Below are 24,257 nucleotides of genomic sequence, written 5' to 3'. Positions count from 1 at the left end.
ATCCGGCCACTACCGCTGGCCCAGTAGAGAAATTCCCATGTCTCCAGAAGAATAAAAAAAGAACCGTCATTAGGAACAATGAGATTTCCCTAGGACCGGGAAACTCAACCTGTTACTGCCCCGGCCAGATCCAAATTCTATGAAATCTGGAAAAAACATAGTAACCAAAATGCCCAGCCAAAGACAAGGATTAGGTTAAACCGGACACCTGGAGTCGGATCCAAACTTATAACCCTTGAGGTACAACCACAAGGTTACTCCATCTGAAGATGGCCTTGCACCATTGTTGATGTAATCACTGCCATGACCCCATGGGGTCCTAAATACTGATCTCCCATCCCTGAGCACTCAGCCCCAGTGGGCCTCTGGGATCAAAACCCAACAAGTCCGAAAGACAAAGGTAGGACCCAAAGAGATCAGAACTCCGGGGCCCCTACGGCTCAAGGAATTGATGATTTAACAAGCATCCTAAAACTCCAAGCAGGCGATGGAACAAAACTTAACCGCCCAAGCAGGGGCAACCGTACATATGTAAAGAGACAACTCAACAATCCCACAGAACCCCAAAATTATAGAAGAGAATATTGTAAGAAGACAGACCCTAAGGACCGGGCTTCCTCAAGCAAATGACAGGAGACTTACCCCAAGTAAAGGGGAAGCGAAATACACAACTAACCTTGACATAAGGAAGAGGTACTGTCAAAAGAGATCGGAACCAAGTAGGACATTGCATCCGGAATGAAGTACCCTAGAGGAGAAAGAAATCAACCCCTAAACCAGGTACGGAAGGGATCTCCATGTAGTCATCTGAACCCCCTCCCCAATCGGAGGGGAGAACCAAACGACCTCAGGAACCCTCAGTATACTGTCATAGCAGGATCCTTAATCCCAGCTAACCCTGCTAGCTATGCAGGGAAAGGACACCCAGGACTGAGTACATCAAATATCGGAAGCCCCACCCAGATGAATAAACTAGGACCAGCCTGACATCTAGGATAGAAGAGCCTCCTGTAACTTTTAGAACAAGAAAACAACCTCTTAACAAGAAGTAAGCAAACTCTGTACCCAAACAAGACCAGCCTGTTGTCAAGGGCCCCAAGGAACAGATATAACTAGTATATCAACCAGGACCAACCTGATATACAGGGAGCGACAGAACCGTTCAAGGCCACTGAAAGGTCTAAGCCCTAGCAGGGCTAGATCAAATAAGCAGACAAACGGTAAACCTGTAAGCTCTAAGGCCTAAACCATGTCAACTTTTTTTTTTTTTTTTTTTTTTTTTTTTTTTTTTTTTTTTTTTTTTTTTTTTTTAAATAAAGTTTTTATTGAGGTTGTGCGAAAACAATACAACATAGATGAAACATCATATCCTTGCAACAAACATAGATGGTACAGTTCAGTTTGACAACTTCTGCACAGATACAAAGATAAAATTTTCCAAGTAAATAATCTTGTAGAAAAGAACAAACATTGGAACCTCTTTTCCTTTTCATAAACTAAAATGAGTAATTTGAGTGGTCAGATCAAGACCTATAGACTTAGAGTAGTTTAGTAGTTTAGTTTAGTGGTTTGTAAATGGTAACAATAGCGAAAATATCATTTTGCGATATAGCTAGCATTGTAATATATAGAAATGTATTGAGCTAGATACCCAAGCAGTCTATTTGCGCTAGGCATAGAGGACAAGGTCAACTTTATATTATGCTGCAAGGGTTTTTCATAAACAAAAAGAAAAAAGAGCCATAATTAAGGTGCGACACAAGTGAGATAGGTCGCATAGATAGCCCTCCTATAAAAGGAGGTATGTTATGTTATGGGGGGGCGGGGGAGGGGAGGTGATGATGGGGGAGGTGATAGAGTGAATGCAATAAGTAAAGTGTATAGCTTAGGAACTAAGAAGCTCACTATGGGTTAGGAGAGGGCAATTAAGTAAATGTGATAATATTAAGTAGGTAGGCGTTAGTGTCACAGGGCAACACAGTCATGCATAGAATCTCAGGTACATAGTGGTTAACAGGGAGATAATAAGAGCGGACTGGTAACATTTTAGATTAGTGGTGTATCTGGCATAATAAAGCCTAGTTCTAAACTTTACAGAGCTACTATGAAACAGAGATAGGCATTCACATGTGGCCCATTAATACAGCCAAACAAACAATAATAATAATAAAAAAAAAATATATAAGCATGCTTTCAACATATTGAACTTCAAGGCAGTAAGACAACCAGTTCTCCAGAGATTTAATCTTATAGCATCGCAGGTGTGGCTAGCCCAAAGTAAACATAAAGGACAGGAACACACTATTTGCATATGCTCATGTAATAAGCTCCATATCTATATATAAAGCTATGTGGGTCACATGCCTATAGTACATTGCTGTTCCAATCACACATCCTATTTGAATGAGTAAAGTTATCCTTATATTGCACACATACATGTTGAAACAGATGGGCCTTAAACTAAAGCAATCGCTTCGTAGAGGGCAGTCACATAGAAGCGCATTGTAGTCCATATAGTAATAAATACAGTTCCCATGAAAAAACGTTATTTGCACTAAGAGTCTTATATGTTGAACCAAACAGAGCGGTAACCATAAAATAATGTGTCCCATAGAACATATAGAATTATCACAAGCTATTACCAGCATAATGACTGCAGAGATTAGAGTGATGAACTGTCACTTATCCAAACGATTAAAACGATCAGTGTCCCCACAGTCAGTGTAAATTAATGACATGTCCAAAAGGTATTTTTAAGAAGAAAAAACTAGCGACATGCAGGGCCATCATAAAACGTGTGTTCAGCCGATGCCTCGCTTAAGGCTGACCAGACTCATCTGCTGCACTCTCATGTTGGATCCAAAGAGCTGTAGCTGAATCTGAAAGGCTACGTTGTCGGTAGCCAGCAAAGCAGCCCGGTCATGCCCCATGCTTCCAGGAACTAGAGAGGTCTCACCCCGAGGGCGCCTTCTCAGGGTCCGACCTGCCGCATCCACCACGTCAGATGAGAACAACAAATCCGGCTTACCATACCGGTTTGGGACCGTGACTTCAACATCATCAGGTAAGCAGTCAGAGACTTTGCTTCTTTCAAAGTAGGCAGACCGGGATCGCATCAGCTCAGCCCCGCATCGCACCGTTGAAAAGAAGGCCAAATCACTCTGTTTAAAGCTTGGGTCAGCCGTGAGGTTGTGAGTGTCCTCAGGAGGCCAGCCAAAAACTTCAGCAGACTTTACCGAGGGCACCGGCCTGTCCACAGCACTCTCTAGTCCATCACAAGAGACCTGCGAGCCCCTACAAAGTTGTGAGTGTTGCCGGGTTTCCTTGGGGGGTATATTACTGCTCGTAAGTGAAAGAGCCCGGGCTAGCACTGCCTCCAGTCTCTGGAAGTGACAACGCAGCAAGTGCTGAAGACATTCGTCCCATCTGAGAGCCATATTCTTTGTGCCTTCAGCCGGATTTGGGGATAAGTGGTGTCTCTCTTAGTCATCAGGAGCGATTCAAAGCTTCTCTAAACTAGCTGCGACATGAAAAATCTTTGACATGGGGGGAAAGATGGCCGCTCCTGAGCAGTCTAATCATTAGCTGACCTGTAAAACAGCTATTGTCTCCTCCGTAAGGTTATTATTCGGTGTCCCAAATAGATCTAGGTCTTCCAGAAGATCCAAAGATGCCTATAGTATGGATTTGAGCTGGAATGAACGGTCAGTTAAGTTAAATTATGAGCTATTTCAGCAGAGCTGAAGAGATATGCGACCGTTCAGTTCCCAGGCTAGCTCCGCCCCTCAACTTTTTTTTTTTTTTTTAACTTCCGCGGAAGCAACCAAAAAAATCGGCAGTATCAAATCGCAGAAAAGAAAAAAAATTCCAAAGGAAAAACTAGTATTGAGCTCACAAAAAATAAAATACATCCTAACCAGATAAAAAACAAAGGAAGGCAGCACCCATAGGTGAACACCCAGGAAGAATGGACACACTAGCAGCCAGTCAGAGACCCAATTCACAAAAGCTCAGAACTGGGAAAGAGATACACAAAAAAGCAAAGGGAGACGACAAGGAGTATGATCTTCATCCCTCCACTAACACTGCTTGCCGTCTGGAGCAGAAGACTGAGGACCCATCTAATTGTCAGAACTGGGATCCTCCAACGCTGCCAATACATGCCTCAGAAGGACACAAACGGGCGACAGTCTAAATCGAAAGGCAAAACTCACCTCCGCCAGGGAATCTGACGACCCCGGCCCCGAAGGTTGTACCTCTTAAGACTCAGGGGACACCGCTTCCCCAGAGTGCTGAACCGATACAGACAATCCCACGCCTGATGGGCCCTGGTTAAGAGAACACGGACAAGATCTTCATGGAAGATGTAAGTGCGCCAATGCCATAGATACGGCCATGCAGAACCGTGCAGTAACCTCTGGAGGAAACAAGCCACCTTCCGGAGAAGGAGTAACGGCATTTGGGACACCTGCCTGTGCAGTAACAGAAGGATCTAGGGAGAGCGCCACACGGGATACGGAATCCTCAGTGGACTCTAAGCTCTTCAAATTTGGAGAAAAGAGCACTCTAAAATGGCATATGGAACATAACTGATGGGGCTGGATTATCCGGGCCCCCACATATTCTTCGCAAAAAGCAGAATCTGAATCAGAGACGTCAGTCTCCAAAAAGTCAGAATCCTTCATAACTTGGATTGAAATTATGGACAACAAAAAAACAAACGGCACCTCATACCCCCAATGGCTGGGGAACTCACCACCTCCTATGACCCAGACAAGTAGAGAAAGCAGACTCTCTCCACCGCCACACGGTCAGGAATACGGAAAAGAAGCACAAAAACGTGACCACGCCCAGCCACAAGGTGTACCGTGCAGGCCAAAAGAAAAAGCGCAACAGTCCACAAGAACTGCGCAGCTCAAAAAGGCCGGTATGTTCCGTAATGGCAACGAGCCCAAGCATCACTACACATAAGCAGACAGAATCACATAACAAACATGATTAAAGTCCCCCACTGTTCAATATCCCCCTCTCAGGAGATATTAACCCTTGATTCCATAAAGATAAAGGAGTCCCACTGAGAACCTGTCTTCTTCATTTATATTACATTCCCACATTGAAAAGGAAAATAAAACAATCTTACCGGAATCCACGCCGTGGAACAGTACACGGCCCTTCAAGTGTGACAGATAGTAGCGTTGCTTCTGACATGGACTTGAGTGAAGAAGGCAGGCAGTGAAACTCGTCAACGCTAATTGCTTATGTAGTTGTTAATATAAGTCGGGATGGTTTCGCAGAAAGACTCTCCCTGCATCTCCGGACTCAAAACTTTTATCCATGGTCTCACTGAGAGGCTGATAGGACTACTTAAAACTCCAGTCCCATCTCAAAGAGTACTACCCTCCATAAGATACTATTCTTGAAATCTTCCGACACTTCTCTGCTAACCTCCTGTGACGAAAGGCAAAGAATGACTGGGGGATGAGGGAAGTATTTAAGTCTTTGGCTGGGGTGTCCTTGCCTCCTCCTGGTGGCCAGGTTCTGTATTTCCCAAAAGTAATGAATGCAGCTGTGGACTCTCCCTGTTTAAGAAGAAAATGATGTCCTGATTTGACACTCATTCTTAATATATGACAAGCAAAATCACATTTCTTAAAAACTGCCATGTGTTCAACAAGATGAAGATAATGTCACTTATAAGAAAGTAGACCACATTTTTAAAAAAACAAAAAAAAACATTGATAGACATTAAGAAATGGAAGAGAAATAACTTACCTGGAACAGTCTAGTAAAAATATCAAATTCAAAAACAGAAATATAATCGTTGCAGGTCAAATCAATAGTGGACTTCAGAGCCATAGCTTCCAACCCAGAACTGATTTGATGAACTTCATGAAGGCACTGTCTGAACACTTTCCATGGAACTATGGTTCTAGGGAAAAATAAATAAGGACCATAAATGCAATTATCTATTATATGGTCAACATGCTCAAATTAAAGACATGTTTTTTAAATGCAGGTTATTGTAGAGTCCAAAGTAAGTTGTGATAGATGTTTAAATATCTGCATTTGTTTCTTTACAAAGCATGGAAATTATAGCTATTGTAAAAAGAAAAAAAAAACAAACAAACATAATTTATGCTTACCTGATAAATTTATTTCTCTTATGGTGTATCCAGTCCACGGATCATCCATTACTTGTGGGATATTCTCCTTCCCAACAGGAAGTTGCAAGAGGATCCCCCACAGCAGAGCTGCTATATAGCTCCTCCCCTAACTGCCATATCCAGTCATTCGACCGAAGACAAGCAGAGAAAGGAGAAACCATAGGGTGCAGTGGTGACTGTAGTTTAAAATAAAAAATACCTGCCTTAAAATGACAGGGCGGGCCGTGGACTGGATACACCACAAGAGAAATAAATTTATCAGGTAAGCATACATTGTGTTTTCTCTTGTAAGGTGTATCCAGTCCACGGATCATCCATTACTTGTGGGATACCAATACCAAAGCTAAAGTACACGGATGAAGGGAGGGACAAGGCAGGTACCACTGCCTGTAAAACCTTTCTCCCAAAAATAGCCCCCGAAGAAGCAAAAGTATCAAATTTATAGAATTTTTAAAAGGTATGAAGCGAAGACCAAGTCGCCGCCTTGCAAATCTGTTCAACAGAAGCTTAATTTTTAAAGGCCCATGTGGAAGCCACAGCTCTAATAGAATGAGCTGTAATCATTTCAGGAGGCTGCTGGCCAGCAGTCTCATAAGCTAAGCGGATTATGCTTCTTAGCCAAAACGAAAGAGAGGTTGCCGAAGCCTTTTGGCCTCTCCTCTGTCTAGAGTAGACAACAAACAAAGCAGATGTTTGACGAAAATTTTTAGTAGCTTGTAAATAATACGTCAAGATTGTGTAATAGACGTTCCTTCTTTGAAGAAGGATTAGGACACAATGATGGAACAACAATCTCCTGATTGATATTCTTATTAGATACCACCTTAGGTAAAAACCCAGGTTTGGTACGCAGAACTACCTTATCTGCATGGAAAATTAGATAAGGAGAATCACATTGTAAGGCAGATAATTCGGAAACTCTACGAGCCGAGGAAATAGCTACCAAAAAAAAAGAACTTTCTAAGATAAAAGTTTGATATCTATGGAATGAAGAGGTTCAAACGGAACCCCTTGAAGAACTTTAAGAACCAAATTTAAGCTCCAAGGCGGAGCAACAGGTTTAAACACAGGCTTGATTCTAACTAAAGCCTGACAAAATGCCTGAACGTCTGGAACATCCGCCAGACGCTTGTGCAAAAGAATAGACAGAGCAGAGATCTGTCCCTTTAAGGAACTAGCTGACAATTCTTTTTCCAATCCTTCTTGGAGAAAAGATAATATCCTGGCAATCCTGACCTTACTCCATGAGTATCCCTTGGATTCACACCAATAAAGATATTTACACCATATCTTATGATAGATTTTCCTGGTGACAGGCTTTCGTGCCTGAATTAAGGTATCAATGACTGACTCAGAGAAGCCACGCTTTGATAAAATCAAGCGTTCAATCTCCAGGCAGTCAGTCTCAGATAAATTAGATTTGGATGGTTGAAAGGACCTTGAAGTAGAAGGTCCTGTCTCAGCGGCAGAGTCCATGGTGGAAAGGATGACATGTCCACCAGATCTGCATACCAAGTCCTGCGTGGCCACGCAGGCGCTATCAAGATCACCGATACTCTCTCCTGCTTGATTTTGGCAATCAGACGAGGGAGCAGAGGAAACGGTGGAAACACATAAGCCAGGTTGAAGGACCAAGGCGAAGCTAGAGCATCTATCAGCGTTGCTTGGGGTCCCTGGACCTGGATCCGTAACAAGGAAGTTTGGCGTTCTGGCGAGACGCCATGAGATCCAGTTCTGGTTTGCCCCAACGATGAATCAATTGTGCAAACACCTCCGGATGGAGTTCCCACTCCCCCGGATGAAAAGTCTGTTGACTTAGAAAATCCGCCTCCCAGTTCTCTACACCTGGGATATGGATAGCTGATAGGTGGCAAGAGTGAATCTCTGCCCAGCGAATTATCTTTGAGACTTACAACATCGCTAGGGAACTCCTTGTTCCCCCTTGATGGTTGATGTAAGCCACAGTCGTGATGTTGTCCGACTGAAATCTGATGAACCTCATTGTCGCTGAGGCCAAGCCTGAAGAGCATTGAATATCGCTCTTAGTTCCAGAATGTTTAATGGAAGGAGTGTCTCCTCCTGAGTCCACGATCCCTGAGCCTTCAGGGAGTTCCAGACTGCCCCCCAGCCTAGAAGGCTGGCATCTGTCGTTACAATTGTCCAATCTGGCCTGCGAAAGGTCATTCCCTTGGACAGATGGACCCGAGATAGCCACCAGAGAAGAGAATCCCTGGTCTCTTGATCCAGATTTAGTGGAGGGGACAAATCTGTGTAATCCCCATTCCACTGACTGAGCATGCATAGTTGCAGTGGTCTGAGATGTAGGCGTGCAAACTGCACTATGTCCATTGCCGCTAGCATTAAGCCGATTACTTCCACACACTGAGCCACCGAAGGGCGAGAAGTGGAATAAAGAACACGGCAGGAACTTAGAGGTTTTGATAACCTGGACTCTGTCAGGTAAATCATAATTTCTACAGAATCTATTAGAGTTCCCAGAAAGGAAACTCTTGTGAGAGGAGATAGAGAACTCTTTTCTTCGTTCACTTTCCACCCATGCGACATCAAAAATGCCAGAACTATGTCCATATGAGACTTGGCAATTTGGAAATTTGACGCCTGTATCAGAATGTCGTCTAAATAAGGGGCCACTGATATGCCCCGCGGTCTTAGGACCGCCAGAAGTGAGCCCAGAACCTTCGTAAAGATTCTTGGGGCTGTAGCTAACCCAAAGGGAAGAGCTACAAACTGGTAATGCCTGTTCAGGAAGGCAAACCTGAGAAACCGATGATGATCTTTGTGTATCGAAATGTGAAGATGAGCATCCTTTAAATCCACTGTAGTCATGTATTGACCCTCCTGGATCATAGGTAGGATGGTACGAATAGTCTCCATCTTGAATGATGGGATTCTGAGGAATTTGTTTAAGATCTTGAGATCTAAAATTGGTCTGAATGTTCCCTCTTTTTTGGGAACCACAAACAGATTTGAGTAAAATCCCTATCCTTGTTCCTCCTTTGGAACTGGATGGATCACTCCCATAACTAGGAGGTCTTGAACACAGTGTAAGAATGCCTCTCTCTTTATCTGGTTTGCAGATAATTGTGAAAGGTGAAATCTCCCTTTTGGAGGAGAAGCTCTGAAGTCCAGAAGATATCCCTGGGATACAATTTCCAACGCCCAGGGATCCTGGATATCTCTTGCCCAAGCCTGGACGAAGAGCGAAAATCTGCCCCCTACTAGATTCGTTACCGGATAGGGGGCTAATACTTCATGCTGTCTTAGAGGCAGCAGCAGGCTTTTTGGCCTGCTTACCTTTGTTCCAGGTCTGATTAGGTCTCCAGACCGACTTGGACTGGGCAAAAGTTCCCTCTTGTTTTGCATTAGAGGAAGTTGATACCGCACTCGCCTTGAAGTTTCGAAAGGCACAAAAATTAGTCTGTTTGGCCCTTGATTTGGACCTATCCTGAGGAAGGGCATGACCTTTTCCTCAAGTGATATCAGAAATGATCTCCTTCAAACCAGGCCCGAATAGGGTTTACCCCTTGAAGGGAATGTTAAGCAGCTTAGACTTTGAAGTAACGTCAGCTGACCATGATTTAAGGCATAGCGCCCTGCGCTGCGCGCTTGAATAGCAAAACCAGAATTTTTAGCCATTAGTTTAGTCAAAGAACAATGGCATCATAAACAAAATAATTGGCTAGCTTAAGTGCTCTAAGCTTGTCAAGTATGTCATCCAATGGGGTTTCTACCTGTAAAGCCTCTTCCAGAGACTCAAACCAGAAAGCCGCAGCAGCAGTGACTGGGGCAATGCATGCAAGGGGCTGTAGAATAAAACCTTGTTGAATAAACATTTTCTTAAGGTAACCCTCTAACTTTTTATCCATTGGATCTGAGAAAGCACAACTGTCCTCGACAGGGATAGTAGTACGCTTAGCTTGGGTAGAAACTGCTCCCTCCACCTTAGGGACTGTCTGCCATAAGTCCCGTGTGGTGGCATCTATTGGAAACATTTTCTTAAAAATAGGAGGGGGAGAGAGCGGCACACCTGGTCTATCCCATTCCTTAGTAATAATTTCTGTAAATCTTTTAGGTATTGGAAAAACATCAGTGCACACCAGCACTGCATAGTATTTGTCTAATCTACACAATTTTTCTTGCACTGCAATTGTATCACAGTCATTCAGAGCAGCTAAAACCTCCCTGAGCAACACGCGGAGGTGTTCAAGCTTAAATTTAAATGTAGAATATCAGAATCAGGTTGAATCCTCTTCCCTGAGTCAGAAACATCACCCACAGAAAGAAGCTCTCCTTCCTCAGCTTCTGTATATTGTGAGGGAGTATCAGACATAGCTCTTAAAGCGTCAGTATGCTCTGTATTTCTTCTAACTCCAGAGCTGTCTCGCTTTCCTCTAAACCCAGGTAGTATGGATAATACCGCTGACAGTGTATTATCCATGACCGCCGCCATGTCTTGTAAAGTTAACGCTATGGGCGCACTAGATGTACTTGGAGCCATTAGAGCGCGAGTCCCTTGAGCGGGAGTCAAAGGGTCTGACACGTGGGGCGAGTTAGTCGGCATAACTTCCCCCTCGTCAGATTCCTCTGGTGATACATTTTTTAAAGACAAAATATGATCTTTATTACTTAAAGTGAAATCAGTACATTTGGTACACATTCTAAGAGGGGGTTCCACCATGGCTTCTAAACATAATGAACAAGGAGTTTCCTCTATGTCAGACATGTTTAAACAGAGAAGCAATGAGACCAGCAAGCTTGGAAAACACTTTAAATCAAGTTAACAAGCAAAAAATAAAAACGGTACTGTGCCTTTAAGAGAAACAAATTTTGTCAGAATTTGAAAAACAGTGAAAAAAAGCAGTAAATCAAACAACATTTTTACAGCGTGTATAATAAGCTAACAGAGCATTGCACCCACTTGCAAATGGATGATTAACCCCTTAGTTCAAAAAATGGATCAAAAAAACGATATAGACGTTTTTTAACAGTCACAACAAACTGCCACAGCCCTGCTGTGGGCCTACCTTCCCAAACAAACGACTTTGGAAAGCCTAAGAGCCCTTAAGAGAGGTCCTATAGCATTTAGGGGACTCCTGGAAGAAGCTGGATGTCTCAGTCTGTAAAAGTTACTGCGCAATAAAGCTCTAAATTAGGCCCCTCCCACTCATATTACAACAGTGGAAAGCCTCAGGAAACTGTTTCTAGGCAAATTTAAGCCAGCCATGTGGAAAAAAACTAGGCCCCAAAGTTTTATCACCAAAGTATATATAAAAACGTTTAAACATGCCAGCAAACGTTTTATATTGTAAATCTATAATTATAAGTATTACCTCTGAAAGTAAGCATGATACCAGTCGCTATTAAATCACTGTATTCAGGCTTACCTTACATAAATCTGGTATCAGCAGCATTTTCTAGCATTTACATTCTCTAGAAAAAAATTTAACTGCACATACCTCATAGCAGGATAACCTGCACGCCATTCCCCAGCTGAAGTTACCTCTCTCTTCAGTTATGTGTGAGAACAGCAATGGATCTTAGTTACAACCTGCTAAGGTCATAGAAATCACAGGCAGATTGTTCTATTTTTCTGCCTGGAACAAAATAGTACAACTCCGGTACCATTTAAAAATAAACTTTTGATTGAAGAAAAAAACAACTACGTTTCACCACTTCTCTCTTACTACCTCCATGCTTGTCGAGAGTTGCAAGAGAATGACTGGATATGGCAGTTAGGGGAGGAGCTATATAGCAGCTCTGCTGTGGGTGATCCTCTTGCAACTTCCTGTTGGGAAGGAGAATATCCCACAAGTAATGGATGATCCGTGGACTGGATACACATTACAAGAGAAAAAGTTATTAATTTGAACACTACATGCAAGATCTATCTATCTATATCACAAACCAATACTGGTTATCCATATCAAATAGACAAAATTGAAAGGACTGTGCATGAAGATCTATAATTTTTTATTTTTTAAATGTTTTTTTATGAGATACCAACTGATTTTCTAAGTAGCTTATGCTACTTGTAATAGTGTGTTGTTCTGTGGTTAATTCAAGTGAAGGTAAACTTTCATGAATGAAAGTGCCCCTGTTTTTAATAGTATTTTTTAAAAAACAGAATTTATGCTTACCTGATAAATTACTTTCTCCAACGGTGTGCCCGGTCCACGGCGTCATCCTTACTTGTGGGATATTCTCTTCCCCAACAGGAAATGGCAAAGAGCCCAACAAAGCTGGTCACATGATCCCTCCTAGGCTCCGCCTACCCCAGTCATTCGACCGACGTAAAGGAGGAATATGCATAGGAGAAATCATATGATACCGTGGTGACTGTAGTTAGAGAAAATAATTCATCAGACCTGATTAAAAAAAACAGGGCGGGCCGTGGACCGGACACACCGTTGGAGAAAGTAATTTATCAGGTAAGCATAAATTCTGTTTTCTCCAACATAGGTGTGTCCGGTCCACGGCGTCATCCTTACTTGTGGGAACCAATACCAAAGCTTTAGGACACGGATGATGGGAGGGAGCAAATCAGGTCACCTAGATGGAAGGCACCACGGCTTGCAAAACCTTTCTCCCAAAAATAGCCTCAGAAGAAGCAAAAGTATCAAATTTGTAAAATTTGGTAAAAGTGTGCAGTGAAGACCAAGTCGCTGCCTTACATATCTGATCAACAGAAGCCTCGTTCTTGAAGGCCCATGTGGAAGCCACAGCCCTAGTGGAGTGAGCTGTGATTCTTTCAGGAGGCTGCCGTCCGGCAGTCTCATAAGCCAATCGGATGATGCTTTTAAGCCAAAAAGAGAGAGAGGTAGAAGTTGCTTTTTGACCTCTCCTTTTACCAGAATAAACAACAAACAAAGAAGATGTTTGTCTGAAATCCTTTGTAGCCTCTAAATAGAATTTTAGAGCACGAACTACATCCAAATTGTGTAACAAACGTTCCTTCTTTGAAACTGGATTCGGACACAAAGAAGGCACGACTATCTCCTGGTTAATGTTTTTGTTAGAAACAACTTTCGGAAGAAAACCAGGTTTAGTACGCAAAACCACCTTATCTGCATGGAACACCAGATAAGGAGGAGAACACTGCAGAGCAGATAACTCTGAAACTCTTCTAGCAGAAGAAATTGCAACCAAAAACAAAACTTTCCAAGATAGTAACTTAATATCTACGGAATGTAAGGGTTCAAACGGAACCCCTTGAAGAACTGAAAGAACTAAATTGAGACTCCAAGGAGGAGTCAAAGGTTTGTAAACAGGCTTGATTCTAACCAGAGCCTGAACAAAAGCTTGAACATCTGGCACAGCCGCCAGTTTTTTGTGAAGTAAAACAGATAAAGCAGAAATCTGTCCCTTCAAAGAACTTGCAGATAATCCTTTCTCCAAACCCTCTTGCAGAAAGGATAGAATCTTAGGAATTTTTATCTTGTTCCATGGGAATCCTTTAGATTCACACCAACAGATATATTTTTTCCATATTTTATGGTAAATTTTCCTAGTTACAGGATTTCTAGCCTGGACAAGAGTATCAATGACAGAATCTGAAAACCCACGCTTTGATAAAATTAAGCGTTCAATCTCCAAGCAGTCAGTTGGAGTGAAGCCAGATTCGGATGTTCGAATGGACCTTGAACAAGAAGGTCCTGTCTCAAAGGTAGCTTCCATGGTGGAGCCGATGACATATTCACCAGGTCTGCATACCAAGTTCTGCGTGGCCACGCAGGAGCCATCAAGATCACCGAAGCCCTCTCCTGATTGATCCTGGCTACCAGCCTGGGAATGAGAGGAAACGGTGGGAATACATAAGCTAGGTTGAAGGTCCAAGGTGCTACTAGTGCATCTACTAGAGTCGCCTTGGGATCCCTGGATCTGGACCCGTAGCAAGGAACCTTGAAGTTCTGACGAGACGCCATCAGGTCCATGTCTGGAATGCCCCATAATTGAGTTATTTGGGCAAAGATTTCCGGATGGAGTTCCCACTCCCCCGGATGGAAAGTCTGACGACTCAGAAAATCCGCTTCCCAATTTTCCACTCCTGGGATGTGGATTGCAGACAAGTGGCAGGAGTGATTCTCCGCCCATTGAATTATTTTGGTCACTTCCTCCATCGCCAGGGAACTCCTTGTTCCCCCCTGATGGTTGATATATGCAACAGTCGTCATGTTGTCTGATTGAAACCTTATGAATTTGGCCTTTGCTAGTTGAGGCCAAGCTTTGAGAGCATTGAATATCGCTCGCAGTTCCAGAATGTTTATCGGGAGAAGAGATTCTTCCCGAGACCATAGACCCTGAGCTTTCAGGGGTTCCCAGACCGCGCCCCAGCCCACCAGACTGGCGTCGGTCGTGACAATGACCCACTCTGGTCTGCGGAAGCTCATTCCCTGTGACAGGTTGTCCAGGTTCAGCCACCAACGGAGTGAATCTCTGGTTCTTTGATCTACTTGGATCGTCGGAGACAAGTCTGTATAATCCCCATTCCACTGTCTGAGCATGCACAGTTGTAATGGTCTTAGATGAATTCGTGCAAAGGGAACTATGTCCATTGCCGCAACCATCAAACCTATTACTTCCATGCACTGCGCTATGGAAAGAAGAAGAACAGAATGAAGTACTTGACAAGAGCTTAGAAGTTTTGATTTTCTGGCCTCTGTCAGAAAAATCTTCATTTCTAAGGAGTCTATTATTGTTCCCAAGAAGGGAACTCTTGTTGACGGTGACAGAGAACTTTTTTCTATGTTCACTTTCCACCCGTGAGATCTGAGAAAGGCTAGGACAATGTGCGTATGAGCCTTTGCTTTTGACAGAGACGACGCTTGAATCAGTATGTCGTCCAAGTAAGGTACTACTGCAATGACCCTTGGTCTTAGCACCGCTAGAAGGGACCCTAGTACCTTTGTGAAAATCCTTGGAGCAGTGGCTAATCCGAATGGAAGTGCCACAAACTGGTAATGCTTGTCCAGAAAGGCGAACCTTAGGAACCGATGATGTTCCTTGTGGATAGGAATATGTAGATACGCATCCTTTAAATCCACCGTGGTCATGAATTGACCTTCCTGGATGGTAGGAAGAATTGTTCGAATGGTTTCCATTTTGAACGATGGAACCCTGAGAAATTTGTTTAGAATCTTGAGATCTAAAATTGGTCTGAATGTTCCTTCTTTTTTGGGAACTATGAACAGATTGGAGTAAAACCCCATCCCTTGTTCTCCTAATGGAACAGGATGAATCACTCCCATTCTTAACAGGTCTTCTACACAATGTAAGAATGCCTGTCTTTTTACTTGGTTTGAAGACAATTGAGACCTGTGGAACCTCCCCCTTGGGGGTAGTTCCTTGAATTCCAGGAGATAACCTTGAGAAACTATTTCTAGCGCCCAAGGATCCTGAACATCTCTTGCCCAAGCCTGAGCAAAGAGAGAGAGTCTGCCCCCCACCAGATCCGGTCCCGGATCGGGGGCCAACACTTCATGCTGTTTTAGTAGCAGTGGCAGGTTTCTTGGCCTGCTTACCCTTGTTCCAGCCTTGCATCGGTCTCCAGGCTGGTTTGGTTTGAGAACTATTACCCTCTTGCTTAGAGGGTGTAGAATTTGAGGCTGGTCCGTTTCTGCGAAAGGGACGAAAATTTGGCTTATTTTTAGCCTTAAAAGACCTATCCTGAGGAAGGGCGTGGCCCTTTCCCCCAGTGATGTCTGAAATAATCTCTTTCAAGTCAGGGCCAAACAGCGTTTTACCCTTGAAAGGGATGTTAAGCAATTTGTTCTTGGAGGACACATCCGCTGACCAAGACTTTAGCCAAAGCGCTCTGCGCGCCACAATAGCAAAACCTGAATTTTTCGCCGCTAATCTAGCTAATTGCAAAGTGGCGTCTAAGATAAAAGAGTTAGCCAATTTAAGTGCTTGAACTCTGTCCATAACCTCCTCATACGAAGATTCTTTATTGAGTGACTTTTCTAGTTCTTCGAACCAGAAACACGCTGCTGTAGTGACAGGAACAATGCATGAAATTGGTTGTAGAAGGTAACCTTGCTGAACAAACATCTTTTTAAGCAAACCCTCTAATTTTTTATCCATAGGATCTTTGAAAGCACAACTATCTTCTATAGGAATAGTAGTGCGTTTGTTTAGAGTAGAAACCGCCCCCTCGACCTTGGGGACTGTCTGCCATAAGTCCTTTCTGGGGTCGACCATAGGAAATAATTTCTTAAATATAGGGGGAGGAACAAAAGGTATGCCGGGCCTTTCCCATTCCTTATTTACAATGTCCGCCACCCGCTTGGGTATAGGAAAAGCATCGGGGGGCACCGGGACCTCTAGGAACTTGTCCATCTTACATAATTTCTCTGGAATGACCAAATTGTCACAATCATCCAGAGTAGATAACACCTCCTTAAGCAGAGCGCGGAGATGTTCTAATTTAAATTTAAAAGTAATAACATCAGGTTCAGCTTGTTGAGAAATTTTTCCTGAATCTGAAATTTCTCCCTCAGACAAAACCTCCCTCCTGGCCCCTTCAGATTGGTGTGAGGGGATGTCAGAACCATTATCATCAGCGTCCTCATGCTCTTCAGTATCTAAAACAGAGCAATCGCGCTTTCTCTGATAAGTGGGCATTTTGGACAAAATGTTTTTAATAGAATTATCCATTACAGCCGTTAATTGTTGCATAGTAAGAAGGATTGGCGCACTAGATGTACTAGGGGCCTCTTGTGTGGGCAAGACTGGTGTAGACACAGAAGGGGATGATGCAGTATTGCACACCAAATTTGAAAGCTTTAACTCTTAAAATAACGGAACCGGAGCCGTTTTTACATTTAACCCCTATACAGTCCCTGGTATCTGCTTTGCTGAGACCCAACCAAGCCCAGAGGGGAATACGATACCAAATGACGCCTTCAATAAGCTTTTTCAGTGGTTCTTAGCTCCTCACACATGCATCTGCATGCCTTGCTTTCCAAAAACAACTGCGCATTAGTGGCGCGAAAATGAGGCTCTGCCTATGACTAGAAAAGGCCCCCAGTGAAAAAGGTGTCCAATACAGTGCCTGCCGTTTTTTTAATACATCCCCAAGATTAAAAGAACTATTTATAGTTATAATCCACTAAATATACTTATAAAGTAATCGTTTTAGCCCAGAAAAATGTCTACCAGTCTTTAAAGCCCTTGTGAAGCCCTTTATTCTTATACTAAACTAAGAAAATGGCTTACCGGTTCCCATAGGGAAAATGACAGCTTTCAGCATTACCAAGTCTTGTTAGAAATGTGTCATACCTCAAGCAGCAAAGTCTGCCCACTGTTTCCCCCAACTGAAGTTAAGTCATCTCAACAGTCCTGTGTGGAAACAGCCATCGATTTTAGTAACGGTTGCTAAAATCATTTTCCTCTTACAAACAGAAATCTTCATCTCTTTTCTGTTTCAGAGTAAATAGTACATACCAGCACTATTTTAAAATAACAAACTCTTGATTGAAGAATAAAAACTACATTTAAACACCAAAAAACTCTTAACCATCTCCGTGGAGATGTTGCCTGTGCAACGGCAAAGAGAATGACTGGGGTAGGCGGAGCCTAGGAGGGATCATGTGACCAGCTTTGCTGGGCTCTTTGCCATTTCCTGTTGGGGAAGAGAATATCCCACAAGTAAGGATGACGCCGTGGACCGGACACACCTATGTTGGAGAAACGGGCTTTCATTCATCAAAGTTTACAAAGCAGCTGTTTTGATTAAAAACTTACCGTTTTTTTTCTTTTTCACAGCCAGAGCATCTTCCCCCTCCTGGAAATCCTCTCTTCACATTTCAGCAATGACTAATCCGGCTTCCTCCAATCACAGCATGGCCTCAGACAATGACTACCCTGGGGGGAAAGCCGTGATTGGAGGAAGCCAGATTAGTCATTGCTGACGTGTGAAGAGAGGATTTCCAGGAGGGGGAAGCTGCTCTGGCTGTGAAAAGAAAAAAGGTAAGTTTTTAATCAAAACAGCTGCTTTGTATGGCATGCTGCTTGGGTGTAGGGCCCACACTCAGGCAGTGTGTTCTGTTACTGCACTGAAGTTAATCAATAGTATATAAAAACCCAAGACTTAACCAGTAGGCACAACAATTTTGCAGCAAAGATGATTCCATATTGTTAACTATGAAGCTGCCGACGGCCGGGGCAGCTGATCCTCTATAACTTTCTTGCTGCTGGTAATTTCTATATGATAAGGTTAGAGAAATCCACCCAGCCCCACATACACTCCTAGTACCAGTCCAGGTCCAACTCTACTATATTATACTTTTTGCTTTTAGTTTGTTTCTATATTACTAGGCTCTGCCCCCCCTTTTGGAGCTTATTTATTAAGCTAAGGGACACAGATCCCATCGATGACCCCCTAAAAACTACATAAGAGTCCTTCATTATAGTTATGGTTGATAAACTTTTTTATAATATATGTATATGTTTATAGTCTGGAGGACCCAAAAAGGGCCCTATATGCTGTTTATTTAAAAAACTTGAGGCCACTTATTCTGTTTTTTTAACCACACAGGAAGCATTCCAATTTTTTTACTATTTGTTCTATAACACCCATTGTTTTTGAAATGTAAGTTTTCATTAATGATTCAAAATATGGCATGTCATGCTTACTGTATTGGCAGCGTTATGTACTTTTGACAATTGCCCTTACGGGTTAAGGGCCTATGTATGTGGTTACTATGCTCTGTACGGTTTTATTATATGCCTCAATAAAAATATTTAAAAAAAAAAAAAAAAAAACAGCTGCTTTGTAAACTTTGATGAATGAAAGTGCCCCTGTTTTTAATAGTTTTTTTAAAAAAACGGGCTTTCATTCACCAAAGTTTACCTTCACTTCAATGTGTATAATCTAAAGAATAATTCTGTAGTACTGATCAAAACTAACATCTACATAAATCAAGAGCTTTGCCCCTTCGGAGCTTGATAATTAAGCCCCAATATTCCAGATGAGGCATTACAAGTGATCTGTAAAGTGGCATAAGAATCTTGCTATTTCTGCTGGCGTTGCCGGCTACACTGCTACAATGTTTACCAAATTCTAAATCATCTAAAATAATTTAAAAATCCCGTTTTGTTACAGTCAGTAATTCAACACTGAGACTAATTGGTCTATGGGTTTCTGGATTTTAATTTTGCAGTTGATAATATTAAGTTAAGTTTAATATCAATGCTCATTTGAGCCACCCATCCTGGAGCCCAATATCACTGATGATTATATTAAACAAAACAGGCCCAAGAACAGACCCTTGGGGAACACCATTAGTAACTGAAACCTCATGTGAATGTACTCCATTATTTGAAACCCTCTGTATTTGATCATTAAAGGGACACTGAACCCAATTTTTTCTTTTGTGATTCAGATACAGCATGCAATTTTAAGCAACTTTCTAATGTACTCCTATTATCAAGTTTTCTTTATTCTCTTGCTATCTTTATTTGAAAAAGAAGGCATCTAAGCTATTTATTTGGTTCAGTTCAATGGACAGCACTTGTTTATTGGTGGGTGCATTTATCCACCAATCAGCAAGAACAACCCAGTTTGTTCACCAAAAATGGGCCGGCATCTAAACTTACATTATTGCATTTCAAATAAAGATTCCAAGAGAATTAAGAAAATGTTATAATAGGAGTAAATTAGAAAGTTGCTTAAAATTGCATGCTCTATCCGAATCACACAAAAGAAAAAATTTGGGTTCAGTGTCCCTTTAAAGTGACATTCCAGTCAAAATTTAAATGAACATAGATGAGTTGCATCTATAAACAGAAAAATATTTGCAATATAAATGTATTAGCAAAAATTATTATAGTAAAAGTTATCACTGCTTTAGTGTTAACATTTTCCTCTGCACATGCATGTGAAGCATAGATAGATATTCTCAGTGCCCAGCATTTTAAATGATACAGCTGCTTAGAGTGTCAGTTGGGCTTGTAGCTCATGTTAGCAAATAAATTGATTCATTACTAAATGGTAAAAGCAAGGTAGGCTCTCTGAGCAATTGTGTTTAAAATGCTGCTGCATGGTACATACTTAAATACATTTTTGAAACAGCTATAGCTTTTATTAGAAGCATTTTGCCTATACATGTATATTGTAAAAAACGTAAATTATGTTTACCTGATAATTTTCTTTTCTTCTGACGGGGGAGAGTCCACAGCTGCATTCATTACTTTTGGGAAACCCAGAACCTGGCAACCAGGAGGAGGCAAAGACACCCCCAGCCAAAGGCTTAAATACTTCCCCCACTTCCCTCATCCCCCAGTCATTCTGCCAAGGGAACAAGGAACAGTAGGAGAAATATCAGGTAAAAAAAGGTGCCAGAAGAATAAACTAAACATGGCTGCCCCCATGAAAAAACAACATGGGCAGGGAGCTGTGGACTCTCCCCATCAGAAGAAAAGAAAAGTATCAGGTAAGCATAATGTATGCTTTTCTTCCTAAACGGGGAGAGTCCACAGCTGCATTCATTACTTTTTGGAAAACAATACCCACGCTATAGAGGACACTGAAGGCAAAAAAGGGTGGGTAGACAAGGCAGCCCATTTGAATGGCACTACAGACTAAAATGACCCCAACCAATCAAACTGCTGTACTGAGCAGAACAAAAAAGGACTGAAAGGACTAAGTAACTGCCCAACAGTTAAATCCAGGAAGCCCAGATAGAGACCGCTCAAAGGTACTAGATTCCACCGAGCACAAAGCCCCCGAAGAGACAAGTCCCACCGGCTCCAAGGCCGTACCGATTCCACATATTCCCAGAAGGGAAAAGGAAAATGAAATATTCAACAAGAGATCTAAAATCTTAGCAACTAGAGTAAAAAAAAGAAACCCCAGCAAAATTGAGTGCAAACGCAGGTCGCAGCAAGACAAAGAAAATGAATTGAGATAAACTCCAACAACCTACCAGAAATAATATATGAAAAAAACCCTACCCAAATCTGGAGAAGTCCAAAGGACCAAGATTCAATCCAAAGACAACCCCGAAGACGGAGCAGAACCCATAACTCACACACAGAGTGCAGTCTGCACTCATGAAAGAGCTATCACGAAATAAGCAGATATTCCCCAGAACTGACAACAATTAGCAGCATAAGCACTTGCCGTGCTCCAGATGGAGCTCCCGGCTCCCACTCTGCTACATAAGACTAGTAGACAGCAGTCATCGAACACTAGCCTATCAAGTTAGAAACTGCACCAGGAAACTTCCACAGAGGGAACCCTCCGGAAGTGCAGAAACTCCTTCCATTACACAAATGGGAGCAGAAAAAACATGCTGAGTAAAAACTCCTCTAATCTCCACTTCTAGAGAGATCACAAGATCTGGAGAAGAACACGGTCACAAAAACTCAACCGATCCATAGGTCTCAGGCCGAAAAAAAATAAAAACCAGCCCACAGCTGGATTCGAACCAACAACTTAAGTTGCAAAGCCCCAAAAACCCACCATTAGGTTACATGGGCTACTTCCCCGAGACAAAGGCCCAGCTCCAAAATGCCTAGCATGTCCAAAGGAAATAAATCCCTGCATTACCCAGAACTCAAAAGAGGACTTAACGGTAACAAAGGGTAGACAAACCCTGAACATATGTAACAAGTTTGGCATGCTAAACCACCAAGCCGGAACAGAACAAAGTACGATCTCAGGTTCCAGAACCCAGACACAGATTCCTTCCCTACGGGAAGGTGAACTCCCAGACAAAGGGAGACCACACACTGCAACAACAGTGAGAACAAAATACCAGAATCTGCCTCAACATGACTGTACCACAAGGTAGAGGGACTCCCATCCGAGCATTAGACACACACCATGTTATAACCCGCTCCCCTAAGGGGAGGGAAATGAAAAGACACCTGCTCAACCACCCACAGGTACGGAGCATATGTCCGCGAACAGACGGTGAAAAAGAACCAACTGAAAGGGCACCCTCCGGCTGTAAAAGCCGGTCCAGGAGCCAAACAGACTACCAGCGAGCCCACCTATAAAGTGGAACGGCTGAATAAGAGATCAATCTCCCGCTATCCAAGCGGCTAACAAGCCATCAAGCTCTTCTTAAGTCTCCACCCGACGAAGCAAGTGGATGACTCAACCTTAAGTGCTGAATCACTCGTGATCCAACTAGGAGGTCCGGCCAGATATCCTAGCCAAGACCAAACAACCGGGTACCCGGAAAACAAAGCCGGTCACAGACTAGGAACCCCTAAGGATCCATAGGAATACCTCATTCGGAGAACCTTAGAAGATGCAAGCACAGCCCATCCAAAGGCCCTAGGGCACTGGACATTCACTAAGCATCCTAGAGACAGAAAAAATACTTTTCCACAATTCGAGGGACAATACCCTCCAGACCGACAGCTTAGAAGCTGCCAATAAAAAGCACACCTTTGCAATAGAGGTTGCAAATCAGAAACAATCCATCTGGGTCCATCTTCTGGTAAACCCCCAGGACTAAGGGACAACAGGATGACTAACATCGAGAAGAAGAGAAGAAGGAAGCCTAAGACACCTCTCTCCTAAGAAGAGGTACCAAGGTCAAGAATCACAAAAAGATTAAATCAATAAAGGCATACCATAGGAGAGAGAAAAAAACAACAACCTGATACTCCAAGTTAAGGAGACGTCTAAAACTCCATCCCAAATGGAAATAGAGAAAACTAGCTTTGAGGACAAAGACCTTCTGAGTGCTTCATAGCAGGATCCTTCCAGGCCCCACAAAGAGGAACAGGACCAAGAGGACTTAACAACCCCTTGATGCCCCACCCAAAAAGAAGCAACGAGCCAGCCTGACGTCACAAACGAAAAGGCCTCCTATCTTAGCCACGCCAAGGGCAGAATCTTAAAAGAAAAATAAACTTTCATGAGTTCCTCTCCCTGGCAATCCCTATTCACAGGATATATATTATTCTGAAGGAGGAACCCAAGCATAATAAACCTCTCGTCTAAGAGAAAACACCACCCAACCAGATATCCCAGCACCACTTGGATGGTATAGACCATTAAGGAAAAAACCAAAGCCCGACCAGGACCAGCCTGCTACAGAGGCTATTCCGGAACTGAACCAGGACACAAAAATTTCAAACCCTAAAAGGGATCGATAAAACTATTCAAATAATATCTTAAACATACAACTTGCTCTGAAGTGTCCAAGCGAACACAAAATGGCTAGTATCGAATTCCAGAAACAGAATGTTTCCCAACGGAGAAAGTATAACAAACATGAGCTTTAAAAAAAAAAAAATACTTCATCACCGAATCAACGAAAAAGAGGGCAGCACTCACAGGTGAACGCCCAGCCCGTCAGAGATCCCATTCTCCTGAAGCTCAGAACTGGAATAATATACCCCAAAGAAAAATATAAATTGAAGACAAGGAGATTAACTTCATCCCCCCACGTCTAACCCAGCTTGCTGTCCCGAGCGGAAGACAAAGGACCCCTCAACCCCTCCGGGTTGGGATCCTCCAGCACTGCCAAAACATGCCGCAGCAGGACACGAAGGTGCGCCAGTCTATAATGAAAAGCAAGAATTACCTCTGCCGGGGGAACTGACGACCCAGACACCAAAGATTGGGCCCCTGAAGCCTCAGAGGCAACCGCTTCCCCAGAGGGCTGATCTGATCCATACGATCCTTCGCCTGACAAGCCCTGGTTCACCGAACACGGAGAGAATCTCACAAACGTCTCCCTCCCTGGAAGATGTAAATGCACCAATGCCAAAGAAATGGCTATGCGAAACCGTGCCGTAACCTCTGGAGGAAACAAGCCACCTTCTGGAGAAGGGGTAACGGCATTAGGGACACGTGCTTGCGTAGCCAAAAAAGGTTCTAGGGTACTCGCCACACGGGATATGGGGCCCCCAGGGGCAGATGGCTCGGCAGACTAAATTCCCTGGATTGGGAGAAAAGAGCACTCTAAAGCGGCATGCGGAACATAACTGATGGGCATGGATTACCCGGGCCATTTCATACTCTGAATCAAAGACATCCGTCTCTAAAAAAAAAAAAAAAGTTCTCCATAACTAGGATAGAAATTATGGATAGGAAAGAAAAAATAAAAT

At 42.9% G+C, this 24,257-nt stretch overlaps 1 protein-coding gene across 3 annotated transcripts in view; it reads right to left on the bottom strand.

Annotated features, from left to right (window-relative positions):
- CBLB (Cbl proto-oncogene B) overlaps window positions 1-24,257 on the bottom strand; it is a 657,992-nt gene that overhangs the window by 400,070 nt on the left and 233,665 nt on the right. For all 3 annotated transcript variants that reach the window (XM_053707540.1, XM_053707541.1, XM_053707542.1), the window contains exon 4: window positions 5,773-5,929. In XM_053707540.1, coding sequence (XP_053563515.1) covers window positions 5,773-5,929 — 157 coding nt within the window. The remainder of the gene's footprint in view (window positions 1-5,772; window positions 5,930-24,257) is intronic.

The sequence above is a fragment of the Bombina bombina genome, chromosome 3, assembly GCF_027579735.1.
Source record: "Bombina bombina isolate aBomBom1 chromosome 3, aBomBom1.pri, whole genome shotgun sequence".
NCBI lineage: Eukaryota > Metazoa > Chordata > Amphibia > Anura > Bombinatoridae > Bombina > Bombina bombina.
Note: the sequence above shows the minus strand (reverse complement) of the source record. Positions and strands in the feature narration are given on the sequence as shown.